General features: G+C 48.7%; 2 protein-coding genes across 2 annotated transcripts; both read left to right on the forward strand.

Moving 5' to 3' along the window:
• Positions 1-655: 655 nt before the first annotated feature.
• ATP6V1F (ATPase H+ transporting V1 subunit F) lies at positions 656-8,155 on the forward strand. The gene is made up of 2 exons (XM_035128510.2): positions 656-890; positions 6,995-8,155. The coding sequence occupies exons 1-2, from the start codon at positions 733-735 to the stop codon at positions 7,194-7,196; spliced, it is 360 nt and encodes a 119-aa protein (XP_034984401.1). The 5' UTR covers positions 656-732; the 3' UTR covers positions 7,197-8,155.
• An 813-nt stretch (positions 8,156-8,968) lies between these two features.
• On the forward strand, positions 8,969-16,906 carry SPMIP1 (sperm microtubule inner protein 1). The gene is made up of 2 exons (XM_035128215.2): positions 8,969-11,938; positions 15,109-16,906. Exons 1-2 carry the CDS (start codon positions 11,476-11,478, stop codon positions 15,216-15,218), a joined length of 573 nt encoding a protein of 190 aa, XP_034984106.1. The 5' UTR covers positions 8,969-11,475; the 3' UTR covers positions 15,219-16,906.
• The last annotated feature ends 1,615 nt before the right edge of the window (positions 16,907-18,521 follow it).

The following is an 18,521-nucleotide window of genomic DNA, read 5'->3' on the forward strand; positions in this document are numbered from 1 at the left end:
GATTCCAAGTCAACATTAGAAAGAACTTCCTGATGGTAAGATCCATTCGACAGCAGTGGATGGGCGTTGTTGCATATGGAGAAGCCTCGGGGCCGGATTTAGATTTGATGAGGCCCTAAGCTACTGAATAGGTGACCGGGGTGACGTGGTCTAAGCCACTGAGCCTCTTGGGCTGGCCAATCGGAAGGTCGGCGGTTCGAACCCCCGCGACAGAGTGAGCTCCCGTTGCTCAGTCCCTGCTCCTGCCAACCAGCAGTTCAAAAGCACAGCAGCGTAAGTAGATAAATAGGTACCGCTCCGGCGGGAAGGTAAACGGTGTTTCCGTGTGCTGCTCTGGTTTCGCCAGAAGCGGCTTAGTCATGCTGGATCTTTTCTCGAGTGAAAAAAAACCATTCCCCAAAAGGTCCGGCCAAATCAAAGGAAAGAAATAAAAAAGGCGTCTAGTTAACCCGGAGTAAAAACAACCCATGTGTCACTCTTCCTTTTTCTTATCTCTGTGGAAGAGGCTGCCCTTCTGCCCTTTTCCCGCCAGCTTCTTCACCCACGAACACGCAAGCGCCGCAGGAGAGCAACGTTTCCCCCCCCCCGCGGGCACCGCGCCTGCGCCTCCCCGCCCCACGGTTTTCCCCGCCCGCCGCATAAAACCACCTTACGGCGGCTGCGCGGGGCCATTCTTAGCGGAAGTGCGCTCTCATTCCCTGCCCTCGTCCGTCAGCCGCTGCGGGGTCTGCCATGGCCGGCCGGGGGAAGCTCATCGCAGTGCTGGGCGACGAGGACACCGTGACCGGGTTCCTGCTGGGCGGCGTCGGCGAGCTCGACAAGCACCGGCGCCCCAACTTCCTGGTGGTGGAGAAGGAGACGGCGCTGGCCGAGATCGAGGACGCTTTCCGGTGAGGGCCGCGGGGGAGGGGGCGAGGTTGCCGTGGGAACGGCGCGGGAGAGACCAAGGCGCCCCCAGGCACGGGGGCGTCCTCGGGCGAGACCATTCTGCGGCCACGGAGGTGTCCTCTTTATATATGTGTGTTTTAAAAAGCTCCACCATCCGCTTATTATCCTTTTCTGAATTTTATTGACGTTCCCCGCCTTTTCTCTCTCCTCCAAGGAGCCCCATAGGGCAGGCATAGGCAACCTTGGCTCTCCAGATGTTTTGGAACTACAACTCCCATGATCCCTAGCTAACAGGGCCAGTGGTCAGGGATCATGGGAGTTGTAGTTCCAAAACATCTGGAGAGACAGGGTTGCCTATGCCAGTCATGGGGGCACTGACCTGGCTCCCCCCACCCCTCATTTCACCTCTCCCCCCAACAACAGCCCTGCAAGGTAGGCTGGGCTGAGAGATGCAAGGTCACCCCCGGTGGGTGACTGGTGGGATTCGAACCTTGGTCTCCTAGGGCCTGGTTCTCATAAATGGGGCTTATTTCTGTTTCTGTCATGCCTGTTTTCTGTTTCTTACGTTGCAGGTGCTCTGCCCTGCAGCAGTGGCCCTTCCCAAAGCAGAAGGGGAAACAGACAGTGGGAAGGGTGGATCCTGGGCCTCGGAGCTTGGGCAGCCTTGCCCTAGGGACGTGGGTGGCGCTGTGGTCTAAACCACCGAGCCTCTTGGGCTTGCCGATCAGAAGGTCGGCGGTTCGAATCCCTGTAACGGGGTGAGCTCCCGTTGCTCGGTCCCAGCTCCTGCCCACCTAGCAGTTTGAAAGCACATAAAAGTGCAAGTAGATAAATAGGGACCACTACAGCGGGAAGGTAAACGGCGTTTCCATGCGCTCTGGTTTCTGTCACGCTGTCCTGTTGCACCAGAAGCGGTTTAGTGCTGCTGGCTACATGATCCAGAAAGCTGTTTGTGGACAAACACCGGCTCCCTCGGCTTGAAAGCGAAACGAGCACCGCAACCGCAGAGTCGCCTTGGACTGGACTTAACTGTCCAGGGGGCCTTTACCTTTACCTTACCCCGGAGGTCTGCAAACGATTTCACCACTGTCCCTCAGACCTTGTGGGGAGCCAGACTATATATTATTTTTGGGGGGGGGGGGAATGAACGAATTCCTATGCCCCACAAATAACCCAGAGATGCATTTTAAATAAAAGCACAAATTCTACTCATGTAAAAACACGCTGATTCCCGGACTGTCTGCGGGCCGGATTTAGAAGGCGATTGGGTCGGATCTGCCCCCCAGGGCCTTAGTTTGCCTACCCATGCCTTAGGCTGATGCCAAGCATAGTTTAGGGGTGGCATCTGAACCTGGGCCGCTGACTGCAACCCAACAAAAGCCGGCCGTATTTACGTCCCACTGCAATTTCATGGTACTTGAGTTGCCTCCTGAAGTCTGTGATTCCTGCATTGGACTAGATCAGTGGGTCCCAACCTTTTTTTGACCGTGCCCCACCTAAGCATCTCTAAAATCCTGGTGCCCCCACCCCACCCCCTGACATATAATTCTTATTATTTGAAAAGCGAACGTGGAGGAAGCCTGAAAGGCCATTCACTGTTAATAACTCGTCAGGGTGGATTTGATTTAAATCAAACTGATTTAAATCACGATTTAAATCACGATTTAAATCACTAGTCAGTAAGGCTTGATTTAAATCATAGTTTTCTACATAAAGACTAATTCATGCTGGTATAACTTTAATATGCAAGTAGATGAAGATTTTTAGAATAACAACTTTTCATATTAGTTTTTTATCCCCAGTTTAATGGGTTATTCATATTTGGACAACTTTACTGTTGTACTTAGGAAGGAGAAAAATAATCATTAACTTAATAATAACAATTTAAATAGATTTATTCAACTGAAACAATAACATTACAGCATATGTTATTTGCTTAAACAAACATCCATGTTTGTTAAGTAATTTGGCTAAACAAAAACAATATATATATATTTTAAGAAACTTAGACTGTCAGCCCAGCCTACACATGAAAAACTTAAATGCTGTCCACTCCAAACAATCAGAAAAATATTGTTTCTATTCTATTCACTGAACTTCTTGAAACTTAGCACTGAAGGGGTTGTTTCTGTATTCAAAGGTTTGTAGAACAATAGGATTAAGGTATTTTTCTCAACTCTGTTCATGTTATAACATTTTTGCTGTGAAGAAGAGGCATGTGATCTCTGTTGAGTCAAATTCAGTTTTGAGAACTGCAAAAGTAAACCAAGCACCTGTGATAATATCTTGTAGGCAGAGAAACTGCCCAATAATCTTACAAAAACCTCTGGAAGAGCATGACATTGTGAATGGATTAATGGAATTTATTTACCCCCAAAATTAAACATATACAACCTTATTCTACATAATTTAAAAACTAATCTATATTTCTTGATGGAATAACCTTTGGATGGTAATATATTTTCCTCAAAAAACATTTTATTTTAAAAAAAACAATTTAAATCAAAAAAATCGATTTAAATCAAAAAAATCCGATTTAAATCAAAAAAATCCGATTTTTTTGATTTTTTTAAAAAAATCATTGCTTTTTATCCACCCTGTAACTCGTTCTTGTATTGCCCCCCTTAAAAATCAAATTGCCCCCCGTGGGGCGTGTGCCCAGTGTTGGGAACTGTGGGACTGGATTGTCCTCAGGGTCTCCCCCCCAAAACCCTGCAATTCTAAGCCCCTTGGCTGCAATATTTCTGTTGATAGCCGCCTTTTGTGTACACTGCAGGCATGTCCAACAGGTAGATCATGATCTAATGGTAGATCACTGGACATCTGTGGTAGATCACTGGTTGACCATTGGCTCCCCTAAAAAAACCTCAACCATAGAATCATAGAGTTGGAAGAGACCCCCAAGGGCCATCCAGTCCAACCCCCTGCCAAGCAGGAAACCCCATCAAAGGATTCCTGACAGATGGCTGTCAAGCCTCTGCTTAAAGACCTCCAAAGAAGGAGACTCCACCACACTCCTTGGCAGCAAGTTCCACTGCCGAACAGCTCTTGCTGTCAGGAAGTTCCACTTTGCCCTGCACCCCAAAAGAGGGTGTGTGTGTAGATCACTGCCAGTTTTTAACTCTGTGAGTAGACCGCAGTCTCTTTCCGGAAGAAGCTGGGTTCAGGCAGTGCTCTGTTTACACACAAGCACCCTGTCCCAGCCAGGCCCTTTGGATCCGGCCACAGCTGCCCTCCACCAGCCCTCTCTGCTCCCTGGCACCCAACGAAGGACCTGCCTGCTGTTGCTGTGACCTTGAGGAAGCTCCTTGAGGCAGATCCTTCTGCTGGATGTGCCCTTTGCTGTCCTGGGGGGGCTGGTAGCTCTGTGGGGGGCAAGTTACCCAACCTTGGCTGGTGCATACAAAGCAGGGAAGCCTTACTGAATGTCGGGCTGTGTAAATAGGCCTGCCAACATTGGAGACCACCAATTTACATTGGGAGGGGGAAATCTCTTCTCCCAGCGCTTTCCCCGACCAGTGTGTCAGAATCAACTCCCCGTTCTCTCCCGAGGTAACCACGTAGCCTCTTGGGGAGGCATGAATGATTCTCTGTCTTCGAGGGGTTTATATTCAATTTCCTTCCAAAGTTGGCACTAAAATGGGCAATCCATATTTAAAGTATTAGAGGAGGTTGCTTGTTTCCGGAGCTGCTTTTGCCTTCCGGAGCTTTGCGTTGATCTCGGCTCCGGATTCCTGAGAAATTCAAGGTGATGCTTTCCAAACGCCTGTGCTGCCCTTGCGTTGGAGCAAAGGTGTAAACGGTGGCAAGGCTTAGTGTGTGCCATCTGGGTTGCTGGACTCAATCTCCAATATTAATACATTTCTTCTTTTCTTGCCTTTTCTTACTGCTTCTTCTTGTAAGTTTCCTGTATAGCACAATCCTTAGGGAAGAAGGTCCCCAAGGTATCGAGAACAACTCGGCTGTTGTGGAAGCCCTTCGGGGTGAAACAGGGAGATATCCGGAAACCTTGTTCTGCCCGAGTGAGCAGTTTGTACCAGCCAGCTTGTGCCAGCAGTCCACATCAGCGGTGTTATTCTCGATACCTTGGGGAAGAAGCAGTAAGAAAAGATAAGAAAAGAAGAAATGTATTAATGTTGGAATTAGCCCCATAGGTTATTGTCACAGAAGGGTGTTGGCTACTCCCGAGTAAGCACTCCACACATCCCCTGGACTTTCAGAGTTTTATTGTGCATGCTATATACAGTGGTGAGATGTTTCAAATCATGTCTGCTCTGCATGGGGCAGAAGCCCGCAATGGCGTCTCGCGGGCTCTGATCCCCCTTTTACGACTAGGCATCCAAACGCCCCTCCTCCTTGCTCTACGGCAGGGGTCCCCAAACTAAGGCCTGGGGGCCGGATGCGGCCCAATTGCCTTCTAAATCTGGCCTGCGGACAGTCTGGGAATCAGCATGTTTTTACATGAGTAGAATGTGTCCTTTTATTGAAAATGCATCTCTGGGTTATTTGTGGGGCATAGGAATTGCTTCATATTTTCCCCAAAAATATAGTCCGGCCCCCCACAAGGTCTGAGGAACAGTGGACCGGCCCCCTGCTGAAAATGTTTGCTGACCCCTGCTCTACGGGTCCTCCGTGGTCCCAAACCAGACTCCTGAGGTGCCTTTCTACCTACTTCCTCCCTTCCAGCCCCTGCTGAAGCTAGCTCCGCCCCTGCTTCCCTGCTCCCAGCCTGGAGCTGAGCCTCCAGGACTCTGCAGAGCCCTGGACCCTTCTTTACCACTTCCTGTTCCTGGTTTTCCCTCCCAGACTTGCTGCTCTCCCAGCTGGTAGAAGTAAGCAGAGTGGGCTGCTCTCTGCAAGCCCTCTCTCTTACAGTTATGCACCGTACATATGAACTGTATGTGTTGCATATACTGGACTAGACCTTTATGATAGGAAATAACCAGTAAAAAAATTTCAGTTATTATCATTCAGCCTGTTGCACTTTATGTATTGTGACAACTGTATATCCCACTGCATGCCACTCTTTCAGTAACTGAGCTTGCAGTGGGACAGAGTCCGCTTCCGAGATTGCCCCTCCTTCAATCCAGCGTGGCTTCTGCTCTGGTCTTGTTGAATTATTGCACATCTTGCAATAATAATAATAAATAATAATAGTTTATTATTTATACCCCACCCATCTGGCTGGGTTTCCCCAGCCACTCTGAGCACCTTCCAGCAAAATATTGATATACAATAATTCATCAAATTTTAAAAAGCTTTCCTAAACAGGACTGCCTTCAGATGTCTTCTAAAAGTGAGATAGTCGTTTATTTCCTTGACATCTGACGGGAGGACGTTCCGCAGGGCAGGCACCACCACTGAGAAGGCCCTTGGAGCTGGACCTCAATGTCTGGGCTGAACGATGGGGGGTGGAGACGCTCCTTCAGGTATACTGGTCTGAGGCCGTTTAGGGCTTTCAAGGTCAACACCAACACTTTGAATTGTGTTCGGAAACGTACTGGGAGCCAATGTAGGTCTTTCAGGACCGCTGTTATATGGTCTCAGCAGCCGCTCCCAGTCACCAGTCTAGCTGCCCCATTCTGGATTAGTTGTGGTTTCTGGGTAGCCCCATATAGAGCACACTACAGTAGTCCAAGCGGGAGATAACCAGAGCATGCACCACTCTGGCAAGACAGTCCGCGGGCAGGGAGGGTCTCGGCCTGCGTACCAGATGGAGCTGATAAACAGCTGCCCTGGACACAGAATTAACCTGCGCCTCCATGGACAGCTGTGAGTCCAAAATGACTCCCAGGCTGCGCACCTGGCCCTTCAGGGGCACAGTTACCCCATTCAGGACCAGGGAGTCCTCCACACCTGCCCGCCTCCTGTCCCCCACGAACAGTACTTTTGTCTGGTCAGGATTCAACCTCAATCTCTTAGCCGCAATGCAACCCTTTGAGATATAAATGTGACGTTTCCCCCTTGTGTGTTGTTGCAACCGGCTCCAGGTGCCAGTAACTCAGCCGGCCTGGCGTCTGTCTTCCGTTCCCCAGGGCACCTTTCCCAGAGAGTGCTAGGGACACCAGCAGTGACCCCTTTCTGCTCTGCCGTTCTCTGTCCTCAGGAGCTTCTTGTGCCGCGACGACATTGGCATCGTCCTCATCAACCAGTACATTGCGGAGATGATCCGCCACGCCATCGACGCCCACACCAAGTCCATCCCGGCGGTGCTGGAAATCCCCTCCAAGGAGCACCCCTACGATGCCTCTAAGGACTCGATCCTGCGTCGCGCCAAGGGGATGTTCTCCGCCGAGGACCTGCGATAGACCAGCTGCTCCTCCACCATCTACTCTTCCGTCAAGAGCTTTCCCTCCCTCTCCTCTCCTCTCCTCTCCTGTTGCTCGGGCACATTTACGGCCATCCACACCCTTCCTCTTGCTGCCCAGGGGTCAATTCCTGTGGTCGCCTACATTCCTGCTGTTTGGAATTCCTAGCTCTGTAGTCTGTCTGCTGTATTTTGGGAGCAGGGAGGGTGGGGGCAGCTGGGAGCTAACATCACACTTTCTGCTGCAATCATAGCTAGAGCTGTGTTCGCGTTCCCTCGGGTGCCGTAATTGACCAGGGAGCCTCTCCATATACTCCTAAGGCACTTTCTCCCACCCCACAAAAGGGGGGGTCCAAAGGTATATTTCTCAGCAGAATGATTTGGGATCTTTTGAGGGACCGACATTTCTGTGTCCTTCAGGACTAAAGTCCTGATCCCTGGTTGTTGATGGAGCAGTACACTTACAACCCAAATCTACACACACACACACTCCTGTCTGTGAAGTGCAAACCGGTGATCTTTAATTAAACTGAAGGGCAGAACATGCAGTTCTGTTCTTGCAGATTTGTGTCTTCAGGAGTAAATGTTACGATACCTCGTCAGAGGTGGTGCCGCACTGGAAATAATTTCTGCCACTTTCACTCTGACGTCCTCCGGCAGACCTCTCTGTAGCCCCTGATTTGCCCAAATATTCTCCGCTGTACCGCTTGCTTCTTGCAAAAGTCCTGCCTGCGGGTGAGTCTCGGAGAGAAAATCGACACCCAACCATTTTCATCTGTGCTTTTACCCTGTTGTGACTTGTGCTGTTTGTTTTGTTCCGAGTACAAGATATATGTGATCTTTAATAATAGCTAATTGTAGTTATATTTTTGTGATTCCTTGTGAATGAACCTGTTAAAAAATTGAGGGGAGGAACCAACACTTAAGGAGCGCCCTCAATAAAAACTGTCTGTGAATCACTCTCCTTTTTCCACGGGTATTTTTTTCCTCATCCCCGTCTCATGTCCAGAGCCAGGAACTATTTTCAGCTTCGGTTGTGTGGGTCATTCTTTCCCTGGAACTGCAATGAGGAAGTTCTCCAGCTAAGTTGCCCCACAGGTCGGCTGAGCTGGCATCGAGGCAAGTCAGCAGCAGCAAGCTCTCTGCTTCCCCCCCCCCTTTCCCTTTGTCTTTTGACGCAAGCTCAGCCTTTGCAAGACACAGGGTGCTATCTGTGTCTTCGCCCATCGGGGTGAGGGTCACCCATTCATAACGGAAACAGCAACCACGGGGAAGATTGCAGGGTAATGTCAAATGTCACCTTATCATGGGGTTTTCCTGCAACATGGAGGAGATGCCCCCCGCCCCCCCCATCATAAAAATAAATACCTCTTTCTCTTTTTTTAAAGTTATGGATGGCGGCCAAAAGGGGTACCTAGGGTGGAAATGCAGTTTCCTTCTCAAGTTCATGGGATGGCCCTCCAGCTCCTCTAATAATAATAATAAATAATAATAATAATAATAATAATAATAATAATAATAATAATAATAATTTATTATTTATACCCCGCCCATCTGGCTGGGTTTCCCCGGCCACTCTGGGCGGCTTCCAACAGAAAAATAAAACACAATAATCTATTAAACATTAAAAGCCTCCCTGAACAGGGCTGCCTTCAGATGTCTTCTAAAAATCTGGTAGTTGTTTTCCTCTTTGACATCTGATGGGAAGGCGTTCCACAGGGCGGGTGCCACCACCAAGAAGGCCCTCTGCCTGGTTCCCTGCAACTTGGCTTCTCGCAACGAGGGAACCGCCAGAAGGCCCTCAGTGCTGGACCTCAGTGTCCGGGCAGAATGATGGAGGTGGAGACGCTCCTTCAGGTATACTGGACCGAGACCATTTAGGGCTTTAAAGGTCAGCACCAACACTTTGAATTGTGCTCGGAAACGTACTGGGATATATTGGAAACTGGATTTATTTACTGGAAACTCTGGATTTATTTTATTATTTATTTATTTATTTTATTTATCGAATTTATATACCACCCTATACCCGGAGGTCTCAGGGCGGTTCACAAAAAAGATCACAATATATAAAATAAAAATAAAAATAAAAACAATACCCCAATAACGCCCCCCTCCAAAGAGTCACATTTTAAAAGGGTATAGGTTGTTGATCAGGTTAACCAAAGGCCTGGTTGAAAAGGAACGTTTTTGCCTGGCGCCTAAAGGTGTGTAGTGAAGGCGCCTGGGGTGAACTTCCCTGGGGAGAGCATTCCACAGACGGGGAGCCACTGCAGAGAAGGCCCCGTTCTCGTGTTGCCACCCTCCGGACCTCTCGAGGAGGAGGCACACGAAGGAGGGCCTCAGAAGGTGATCTCAGGGTCCGGGTAGGATCGTATGGAAAGAGGCAGTCCTTGAGGTATTGTGGTCCTGAGCCGTTTAAGGCTTTATGGGTCAAAACCAGCACTTTGAATTGGGCCTGGAATCTAATCAGTAGCCAGTGCAGTCGGACCAGGATCAGCGTAATATGCTCAACCCGTCTTGCTGTCCAGTGAGCAACCTGACCGCTGAATTCCGCACCAGCTGAAGTTTCCGAACTGTCTTCAAAGGCAGCCCCACTTACAAGGCATTGCAGTAATCTAACCTTGAGGCAAAACAAGCTTTTTAGAATTTATTGAATTTATTGAACCACAATATCAAACAAAGCAGAAAGATCAAAGTGGAAATGGTTTGAAGAATATATGAGCAAACACTGTGCTAAAGACAACATGCTGATATGTCTAGATTAAGTCTGTAAAGTTGATTCAGAAAACAAAATATTCAATTCAATTCAATATACTTTATTCGACCGATAGTCAGAAACAAAAAACATTTCTCAATACAAAGATAAACATATAAAACTGAAGGCATCAGAGGGATACATAAAAATTTAAAAATATAAAACTGAAGGCATCAGAGGGGTTCATAAATGGGGTATGACCGCGCTACTAAACCTCCTACAGATAACCCACATCAAGACATTCGATTATACGTTTCCGACACTTGAGCGCCAGGAAGAGGAATTTAGCCACTGAGAAGGTTATTTTCCCAGTGGGCTTGTTGAACAAATATGCCGCCTGCCGTTCTCTTGGTCGGGAACTAAACTGAGATAAATACGGGTCTATAAGATATTGCCTTAAATCATTATAAAAGGGACAACTCAGTAGAATGTGTGAAAACAAAATATTAGTTAAATAACAATATTAAAGATGAGAGTTACAAACTGAAATATAAATAAGAATATAATAAACATAGACATGACAAAGACTGGTGGAGGGAAGTCACATAGGTGTAACATTTATGTTTGTACAGTGGTACCTTGGTTTACAAACACAATTGGTTCCGGAAGTCTGTACTTTACCTGAAGCGATCTTTCCCATTGAAAGTAATGGAAAGTGGATCAATCTGTTCCAGACGGGTCCGCGGAGTACTCAACCTGAAGCGTACTTAACCCGAAGTATGAGTGTCATTGGTTCCGGAAGTCCGTACTTAACCGGAAGTGAACTTTCCCACTGAAAGTAATGGGAAGTGGATTAATCCGTTCCAGACAGGTCCGCGGAGTACTTAAACTGAAAATACTGTACTCAAACTGAGGCGTACTTAAACCGAGGTATGGCTGTATTTTTGTATTCTCGGTATTTGAATGATTGTAGTTGTAATGTGTGTGCATTGTATATAATAAAATTAATAATAATAATAATAATAATAATAATAATAATAATAATAATAATAGAGGTTACCAGAGCACAGACAACAACAGGAGTTAGGCCAGGGGCCAGCAACCTTTTCCAGCAGGGGGCCGGTCCACCGTCCCTCAGACCTTGTGGGGGGCTGGACTATATTTTGAAAAAAATAATGAATGAATTCCTATGCCCCACAGATAACCCAGAGATGCATTTTAAATAAAAGGATACATTCTACTCGTAAAAACACGCTGATTCCCGGACCGTCCGTGGTCCGGATTGAGAAGGCAATTGGGCCGCATCCGGCCCCCAGGCCTTAGGTTGCCTACCCCTGTCCAGATAAGGGCATAGCTGGGCCACTGAGGACCCCTTTGCCCCACCCCCAACATGCCTTTTGCAGGAGGGTGAGAAGACCCATGACATCACAAGGGGCTGCTTGAAGTATCTGTGAGGCGCTGCCTGCCCCAAGGAGGGGCTCCCCAGGGATGCCCACACCTGGGACGCTGACTCTGGCTTGCCGGCCAGCTTGTGGCATTGAGGGCAGTCCTGGGGCGGTGCCCGTAAGTCCCTGTGCCAGCCATGGCGCGGACGCTGAACATGGACACCCTCCAGCAGAACTTCTGGAAGGAGGAGTACAACAAGGAGCTCGTCATGCGCTACCGCTGGCACCAGAAGTACGGCGCCATCGTGAAGGCCAAGCAGCAGGCGCAGAGGGAGCGTCGGAAGAAGGCCGTGGACAACACCCTGCGGCTCCCCTCTGTCAAGCCGGCCCCGCCGGACGTAACCCCCCAGCGCCCCATCCTGCCTCCCACTGCAACCCCGCCATGGCTGGCGCGGGAACGAGACCTGACCGGGGTGGACGCTGCGATCCTGGAGATGGAGATGAGGCCTGCGCCCCGGGAGCTGCGCAGCCTCCTGTACCAGGGCATCTCGCACGAGGATGAAGGGCGCAAGCGCTACCTGAAGCTGCGCCTCCTCTTGAACCCGGAGGACAAATACACCTTTCCGGTCACCACCAACTTCAACTACGGCTGGCAGATGGGTGAGTGGGGCCGGGGGGGGGAGTGCGGGAGGAAGGGGTGCTGCTTGCGGGTCAATTAAATATAGGGGGGGTTAAGCCCCACCATGTACAATTGATCCCATGGCGCCCCCTCAGACAACCAATCCTAGGGGTTGGACTAGATGACCCGCAGGGTCCCTTCCAGCTCTACAGTTCTATGATTCTAAGTGAAGCCGCAGGGCCCCACAGCTGGACACCCAATGAAGAGACCTCCTTAAAAATCCCCGGAATTTTCTTTTACCCCAACCCTGCCAAACTGTGATTCCCAGCACCCTTAACAAACTACCGTTCTCAGGTTTTTTGGGGGAGGAATCCTTGGACTTTGGATTTACAGTGTGGAGGTGACCTGAGCTTCTTGCCCCGTTTCCGAGCGGTAGCAGTGAAACTGAAGATTCGGGACAGAAAAAGGGAAGGACTTAATCGTGCTGCGCAGAGTTAAACTGTGGAACTCCCTCCCACAAGAGACAGTGATGACCACCAACCCGGATGCCTTTAAAAGAGGGCTGGACGAGTTCATGCAGGCTGTTGGTGGCTTACAAGTCGGGATGCTCTGCCTACACGGCTTCTGAATTGCTGGACGCTGCAGGAAGGGAGAGTGGCTCTTGTGCTCAGATCCTGCTTGAAGGTTTCCCTGGGGGGGGGGCATCTCATCGGCTCCTATGGGAGCTGGGTGCTGAGATGTTAAAATGAGTCATTCTCCAAAAGGGACGCAGGTGGCACTGCGGGTTAAACCACAGAGCCTAGGGCTTGCTGATCGGAAGGTCGGTGGTTCGAATCCCCACGACGGGGTGAGCTCCCATCGCTCGGTCCCTGCTCCTGCCAACCTAGCAGTTCGAAAGCACGTCAAAGTGCAAGTAGATACAGTAAATAGGTACCGCTACAGCGGGAAGGTAAACGGCATTTCCGTGTTCTGCTCTGGTTTGCCAGAAGCGGCTTTGTCATGCTGGCCACATGACCTGGAAGCTGTACGCCGGCTCCCTCGGCCAATAACATGAGATGAGTGCCGCAACCCCAGAGTCGGTCACGACTGAACCTAATGGTCAGGGGTCCCTTTACCTTTTACCAAAAGCCTGAAGCTTCTCTTCTGGGGATATTGGGGACAAACGTACCAAAGAATATGATCAAACTATTTATGTACGCAACAACAGCCGCCAGAATCCTATAGGCCAGGTACATCCAGCTCCCAAGAGTCTCCGATCTACTCCCAGTATTAAAAAAACAGCAGTGATCCATAATGATCTGTATTCTGCTCTGGTCAGACCTCACCTGGAGTACTGTGTCCAGTTCTGGGCACCACAGTTCAAGAAGGATACTGACAAGCTGGAACGTGTCCAGAAGAGGGCAACCAAAATGGTCAAAGGCCTGGAAACGATGCCTTATGAGGAACGGCTTAGGGAGCTGGGTATGTTTAGCCTGGAGAAGAGAAGGTTAAGGGGTGATATGATAGCCATGTTCAAATATATGAAAGGATGTCATATGGAGGAGGGAGAAAGATTATTTTCTGCTGCTCCAGAGAAGCGGACACGGAGCAATGGATTCAAACTACAAGAAAGAAGATTCCACCTAAACATTAGGAAGAACTTCCTGACAGTAAGAGCTGTTCGGCAGTGGAATTTGCTGCCAAGGAGTGTGGTGGAGTCTCCTTCTTTGGAGGTCTTTAAGTAGAGGCTTGACAGGCATATATCAAGAATGCTTTGATGGTGTTTCCTGCTTGGCAGGGGGTTGGACTGGATGGCCCTTGTGGTCCCTTCCAACTCTGTGATTCTATGATTCTATAAGACAGAGCTGTCCTGCCAGGCCTTTTGCCAGGGGGTACTCTGACCTATTTTCCTTTGTATAAGAAAAAGCATGAAGGAGCCCTCCCAGCCAGTTCACAGGTCCCAGTGAAAACAGTTGGTCCTGGCAAGTATTAACCTCTCTCAATCTTAACCTGATAACTGCCGTTTGTCCAGATTTTAATTTGTCTGAATTAACTTCAGGGAAAGGCTGTCTTGGCAGGCGCAGCGCCCTGCCCCGCCCCCTGGCGGCCCAGCGCCCTGGCGCATTGCGCCACCCAGCCTTGCCTTAGGGCCGGCCCTGCTTCTTCTTCTTCTTCCCCAGAGTTGTTGAGCTTTCTTTTTTTTGTTAGGGAGGATTGAACAGAGTTGTTGAGCTTTTTCAGTGGCCAAAAATTGATAACCTTAAAATCCATCCCTTATTAATGCTCAAGAAAACTATCGCCAGCAGCAAACACCAAACGACTGCACGCTTTACGCAGCGGAGGGACAGAGAAAGGGAGGGTGGCCGGAGACATTCGCTCCACAGCTTTTCTCATCCAGCAATCTATAACGGTCCCATGATCGACTGCGAACTCCCAGGAATCTACCAGTTGGTCTCGGTCGACCGGTTGGACATCTCTGCTGTAGGCGCAGAATTGGGAGGAAGAAGAAGACCCAACTGAAGAGGAATGGCATGCAAAACTAATGGGCTCTGCAGAATTGGCAAAGTTGACGCCGGGAAGGAGAAATCAAAACGGCGAACTCTGTGTTGAAGAGTGGCAAGTGAAATCGCGGGCAGGATTTGAATTATGAGCAGTGGATTGAAAATGACAAGAGATGCGTTAGAGGAAATATTGTATGTATTAGATTTAGTTTGACCGGACTTACAGCTACAAATGAAACATTTTAAATGTGTTGTAAAGTGCAATATACAAATGTGACAGAGGATGGCGACAGTGAGCTATGCCAAATTTAATGTATTTTTCAAAACGTTGTGGTTTTTTTAAAAGAATTTTTGCAGTGGTTTTTTTTAAAAAAAAAATATGGGTGTAGATTCCACCATAAAGTGCAGCAGAATAAGGGGTGGCATAAAAAGATACCCCAGAGGTAAGGGTGGGAAGTTGTTTTGTTTATTTTGCAAGGGGGATGTAAATTGTATTTCATAGAATCATAGAGTTGGAAGAGACCACAAGGCCATCCAGTCCAACCCCCTGCCAAGCAGGAAACACCATCAAAGTCTTTGAAGTTAAGTTGCTAAAGTTTTCCATTATTATTATTATTATTATTATTATTATTATTATTATTATTAGACACTGGAGTAGGTGGGCCACCCTCTGGCCTGATCCAGCAGGTGGCTTTTCTTTTCTTCACCCTGACCCGTTTGTGTCTCCCCAGGGAAGCTGGCCACCAGCCACATCGCCCCCACCCCCAAGTGCCGCATCGACAGCTTCTTCCGCAAGAACGGCGCCTTCTCCCTGCTCCACCCGCGCGACGTGGCCCTCTGAGCGAGACCCGCCTGCTCCCCCAGCTTCGTACTTGCAAACAAAGCTCTACCTGTTTTATCACTCAGGTCTCCTCCTCTGGTGCCTTTCCTTGGTTTCCTTCCTTGACTCCCAAACACCTGGAGAACGGGCAGGGCCAAGGGCCACTTTGATGGATATGGCTGGGGGAGGAGCCTTTTGGGGTTCAGGGCGGGGTAGAGGGAGGAGCCTGTGTGTTTCGTGGGAAGAGGGCGGAGCCTAGTGCAACTTGTGAAAGTGCAATTGTTCATTTTGGCCTGAGCGCAAGATACCAGATTTATTCAACGGAAGCGCTTGAGATCAAACCCAGAGGGTTGGGTTTTGTTTGGGTTTTTTTAAGCCAGATTGGGTGTTAAGAGTTGCCAACTGCTGAGCGTCTTTAACACCATAGGCACCTGTGTTGAGGGCCAGTTGGGTAGGAGCAATCCTTTTCATTGCATTCATCATCATCATCATCATCATCATCATCATAATTCATTTTATTTCTTATACCCCGCCCATCTGGTTGGGTTTCCTTACTCTGTTGTAGGATGAACACTTTTATTTACGTAATTGTTCCATAAAATTTACATGCCGCTTGATTGTTGACAAGGGGGGGGGAAAGCCTAAAGAAAAGGGGAAATAATAATAATAATAATAATAATAATAATAATAATAATAATAATATTTATACCCCGCCCATCTGGCTGGGTTTCCCCAGCCACTCTGGGCGGCTTCCAACAGAAAAATAAAATACAGTAATCTATTCAACATTAAAAGCCTCCCTAAATAGGGCTGCCTTCAGATGTCTTCTAAAAATCTGGTAGCTGTTTTTCTCTTTGACATCTGATGGGAGGGCGTTCCACAGGGCAGGCGCCACCACCGAGAAGGCCCTCTGCCTGGTTCCCTGCAACTTGGCTTCTCGCAATGAGGGAACCGCCAGAAGGCCCTCGGTGCTGGACTTGTGTCTGGGCAGAACAATGGGGGTGGAGACGCTCCTTTAGATATACTGGACCGAGGCCGTTTAGGGCTTTAAAGGTCAGCACCAACCCTTTGAACTGTGCTCGGAAACGTACTGGCTTCTCGCAGCGAGGGAACCACTCTGGGCAGCTTCCAACAGAATATTAAAATAAAATAATCTATTAAACATTAAAAGCTTCCCTAAACAGGGCTGTCTTCTAAAAGTCTAGTAGTTTTCTCTCTCTTTGACATCTGACGGGAGGGCATTACATAGGGCGGGCGCCACCACCGAGAAGGCCCTTATTAATGCATAGGTGTTATAAGAAAAAAACTGCTCATTTTCCCTTATGGGGTATCCAAGAGCCCGTATAGAGTCCTTAAGTGGGTTCACTATCAGTAGACGGAAATAACAGACCAACCAGAGTATTTTTGAGAAGCAAAGCGGCTAGTGAGCCTGATCTTTATTCAACGAACTGTTGCAACAGGGTCCCCACTCACTACACGCGGGAGGGAGGAGAACCCTGAACAATGGTGCGCAAGCCCTTATATAGATTTTTGAATTTGCCCACCGTGTAGCCCAAGACCACCCCCAGAAACATCATACATACATCAGAGCCAGTGTGGTGTAGTGGTTAAGAGCGGTAGACTCGTAATCTGGGGAACCAGGTTCGCGTCTCTGCTCTTCCACATGCAGCTGCTGGGTGACCTTGGGCTAGTCACACTTCTCTGAAGTCTCTCAGCCTCACTCACCTCACAGAGTGTTTGTTGTGGGGGAGGAAGGGAAAGGAGAATGTTAGCCACTTTGAGGCTCCTTCAGGTAGTGGTAAAGCAGGATATCAAATCCAAGCTCCTCCTCCTCCTCCTCCTCTTCTTCTTCTTCTTCTTCTTCTTCTTCTTCTTCTTCTTCTTCTTCTTCTTCTTCTTCTTCTTCGAAGAATTCAGGTAGGTAGCTGTGTTGATCTGCAAAATCCTTCCCCCCCAAAATAAAAAAAACTGTCCAGTAGCACCTTAAAGGTAAAGGGTAAAGGGACCCCTGACAATTAAGTCCAGTCACAAACGACTCTGGGGTTGTGGCGCTCATCTCGCTTTACAGGCTGAGGGAGCCGGCGTTTGTCCGCAGACAGTTTTTCCAGGTCATGTGGCCAGCATGACTAACCCACAGTGCCACCCATTGTTTGGGGTATAACAGAACATGCACATGAAAGCTTATACCAGGCATCCCCAAACTTCGGCCCTCCAGATGTTTTGGACTACAATTCCCATCTTCCCCGACCACTGGTCCTGTTAGCTAGGGATCATGGGAGTTGTAGGCCAAAACATCTGGACGGCCGCAGTTTGGGGATGCCTGGCTTATACCCAGAACAACTTAGTTGGTCCCTATTGTGCTACTGGATTATTTAAAATTATTATTTTTTAATCATAGATTCCTGTTTGCCAGGATACCTGATAATGATCACTGATTGCATTGCCTGGGCAGCCTGCCCATTCTTTTGTGATGGTTAATACTTTAGTTCCTGAATCCACATGCCATACCAATGACAAACTTAGTTGGTTTCTAAGGTGCTATTGGAAGGAATGTTTTATTTTGTTTGAATCCACAGGCTCACCCTATTCATACGCAATTACGCCCTTAAGACTGGATTTGCAAGCAAATATTTGCCTCCCTTACTGCAGAGGAATATCTCAGGTCACTGGGAGAGTCAAAATGGCTTCGGGATTGCTCTCCCATACTATTTCAGACACATGGTTGATATATTTAGATGTGTGTGTACCTATTTATCTACTTGCGCTGGTGATTTTCGGACTGCTAGGTTGGCAGGAGCTGGGACAGGGCAACGGCAGCTCACCCCATCACAGGGATTCGAACTGCCGACCTTCCGATCGGGAAGTCCAAGAGGCTCGGTGGTTAACTTTAGACCACTGCACCACAAACCTTTATTTGCAACCTCAAAGGGGGTTCATCGAAAAGCTTAACACACTTATTCGCAATGCCACAAAACTCCAGCCTGCAGCCTGGGCAGCTTTTAAGGCGCTGCACTGAAATGGAGACTCAAGGAGGGAGGCCTTTGACTAGCACCTGCCAAGTTTTCAGCCCAAGGTGGGCATCGTTGTCTGGGTGCTCTGTAACAAGAACGCAGCCATGCCCCTCACCCTTGGAACCTCCCCCCCCCCTTGCAGGTTTCTCCTCTGTGGCCAGCCTGGGGCTTACTTCCAAGTAGACATGCCTGGAATTGGGAGAAAAAGAGAAACTAGCTACGTAATTCTGCAAAGCCTGGCAGAGGCTCGGAGGCAACTGTTTGGCTCAGAATGCTCCACTGCGGAGTTGAGGAGACCTTGCAAGGAGTGTGG

Source organism: Zootoca vivipara, chromosome 10 (genome assembly GCF_963506605.1).
Source record: "Zootoca vivipara chromosome 10, rZooViv1.1, whole genome shotgun sequence".
NCBI lineage: Eukaryota > Metazoa > Chordata > Lepidosauria > Squamata > Lacertidae > Zootoca > Zootoca vivipara.

Excerpts from the sequence above, each read along its gene's own strand:
- SPMIP1 (XM_035128215.2), top strand. The coding sequence starts at position 11,476 with ATGGCGCGGACGCTGAACATGGACACCCTCCAGCAGAACTTCTGGAAG. Across the intron at positions 11,939-15,108 it reads CAACTACGGCTGGCAGATGG|GGAAGCTGGCCACCAGCCAC; the intron begins GTGAGTGGGGCC and ends GTGTCTCCCCAG.
- ATP6V1F (XM_035128510.2), top strand. The coding sequence starts at position 733 with ATGGCCGGCCGGGGGAAGCTCATCGCAGTGCTGGGCGACGAGGACACC. Across the intron at positions 891-6,994 it reads GAGATCGAGGACGCTTTCCG|GAGCTTCTTGTGCCGCGACG; the intron begins GTGAGGGCCGCG and ends CTCTGTCCTCAG.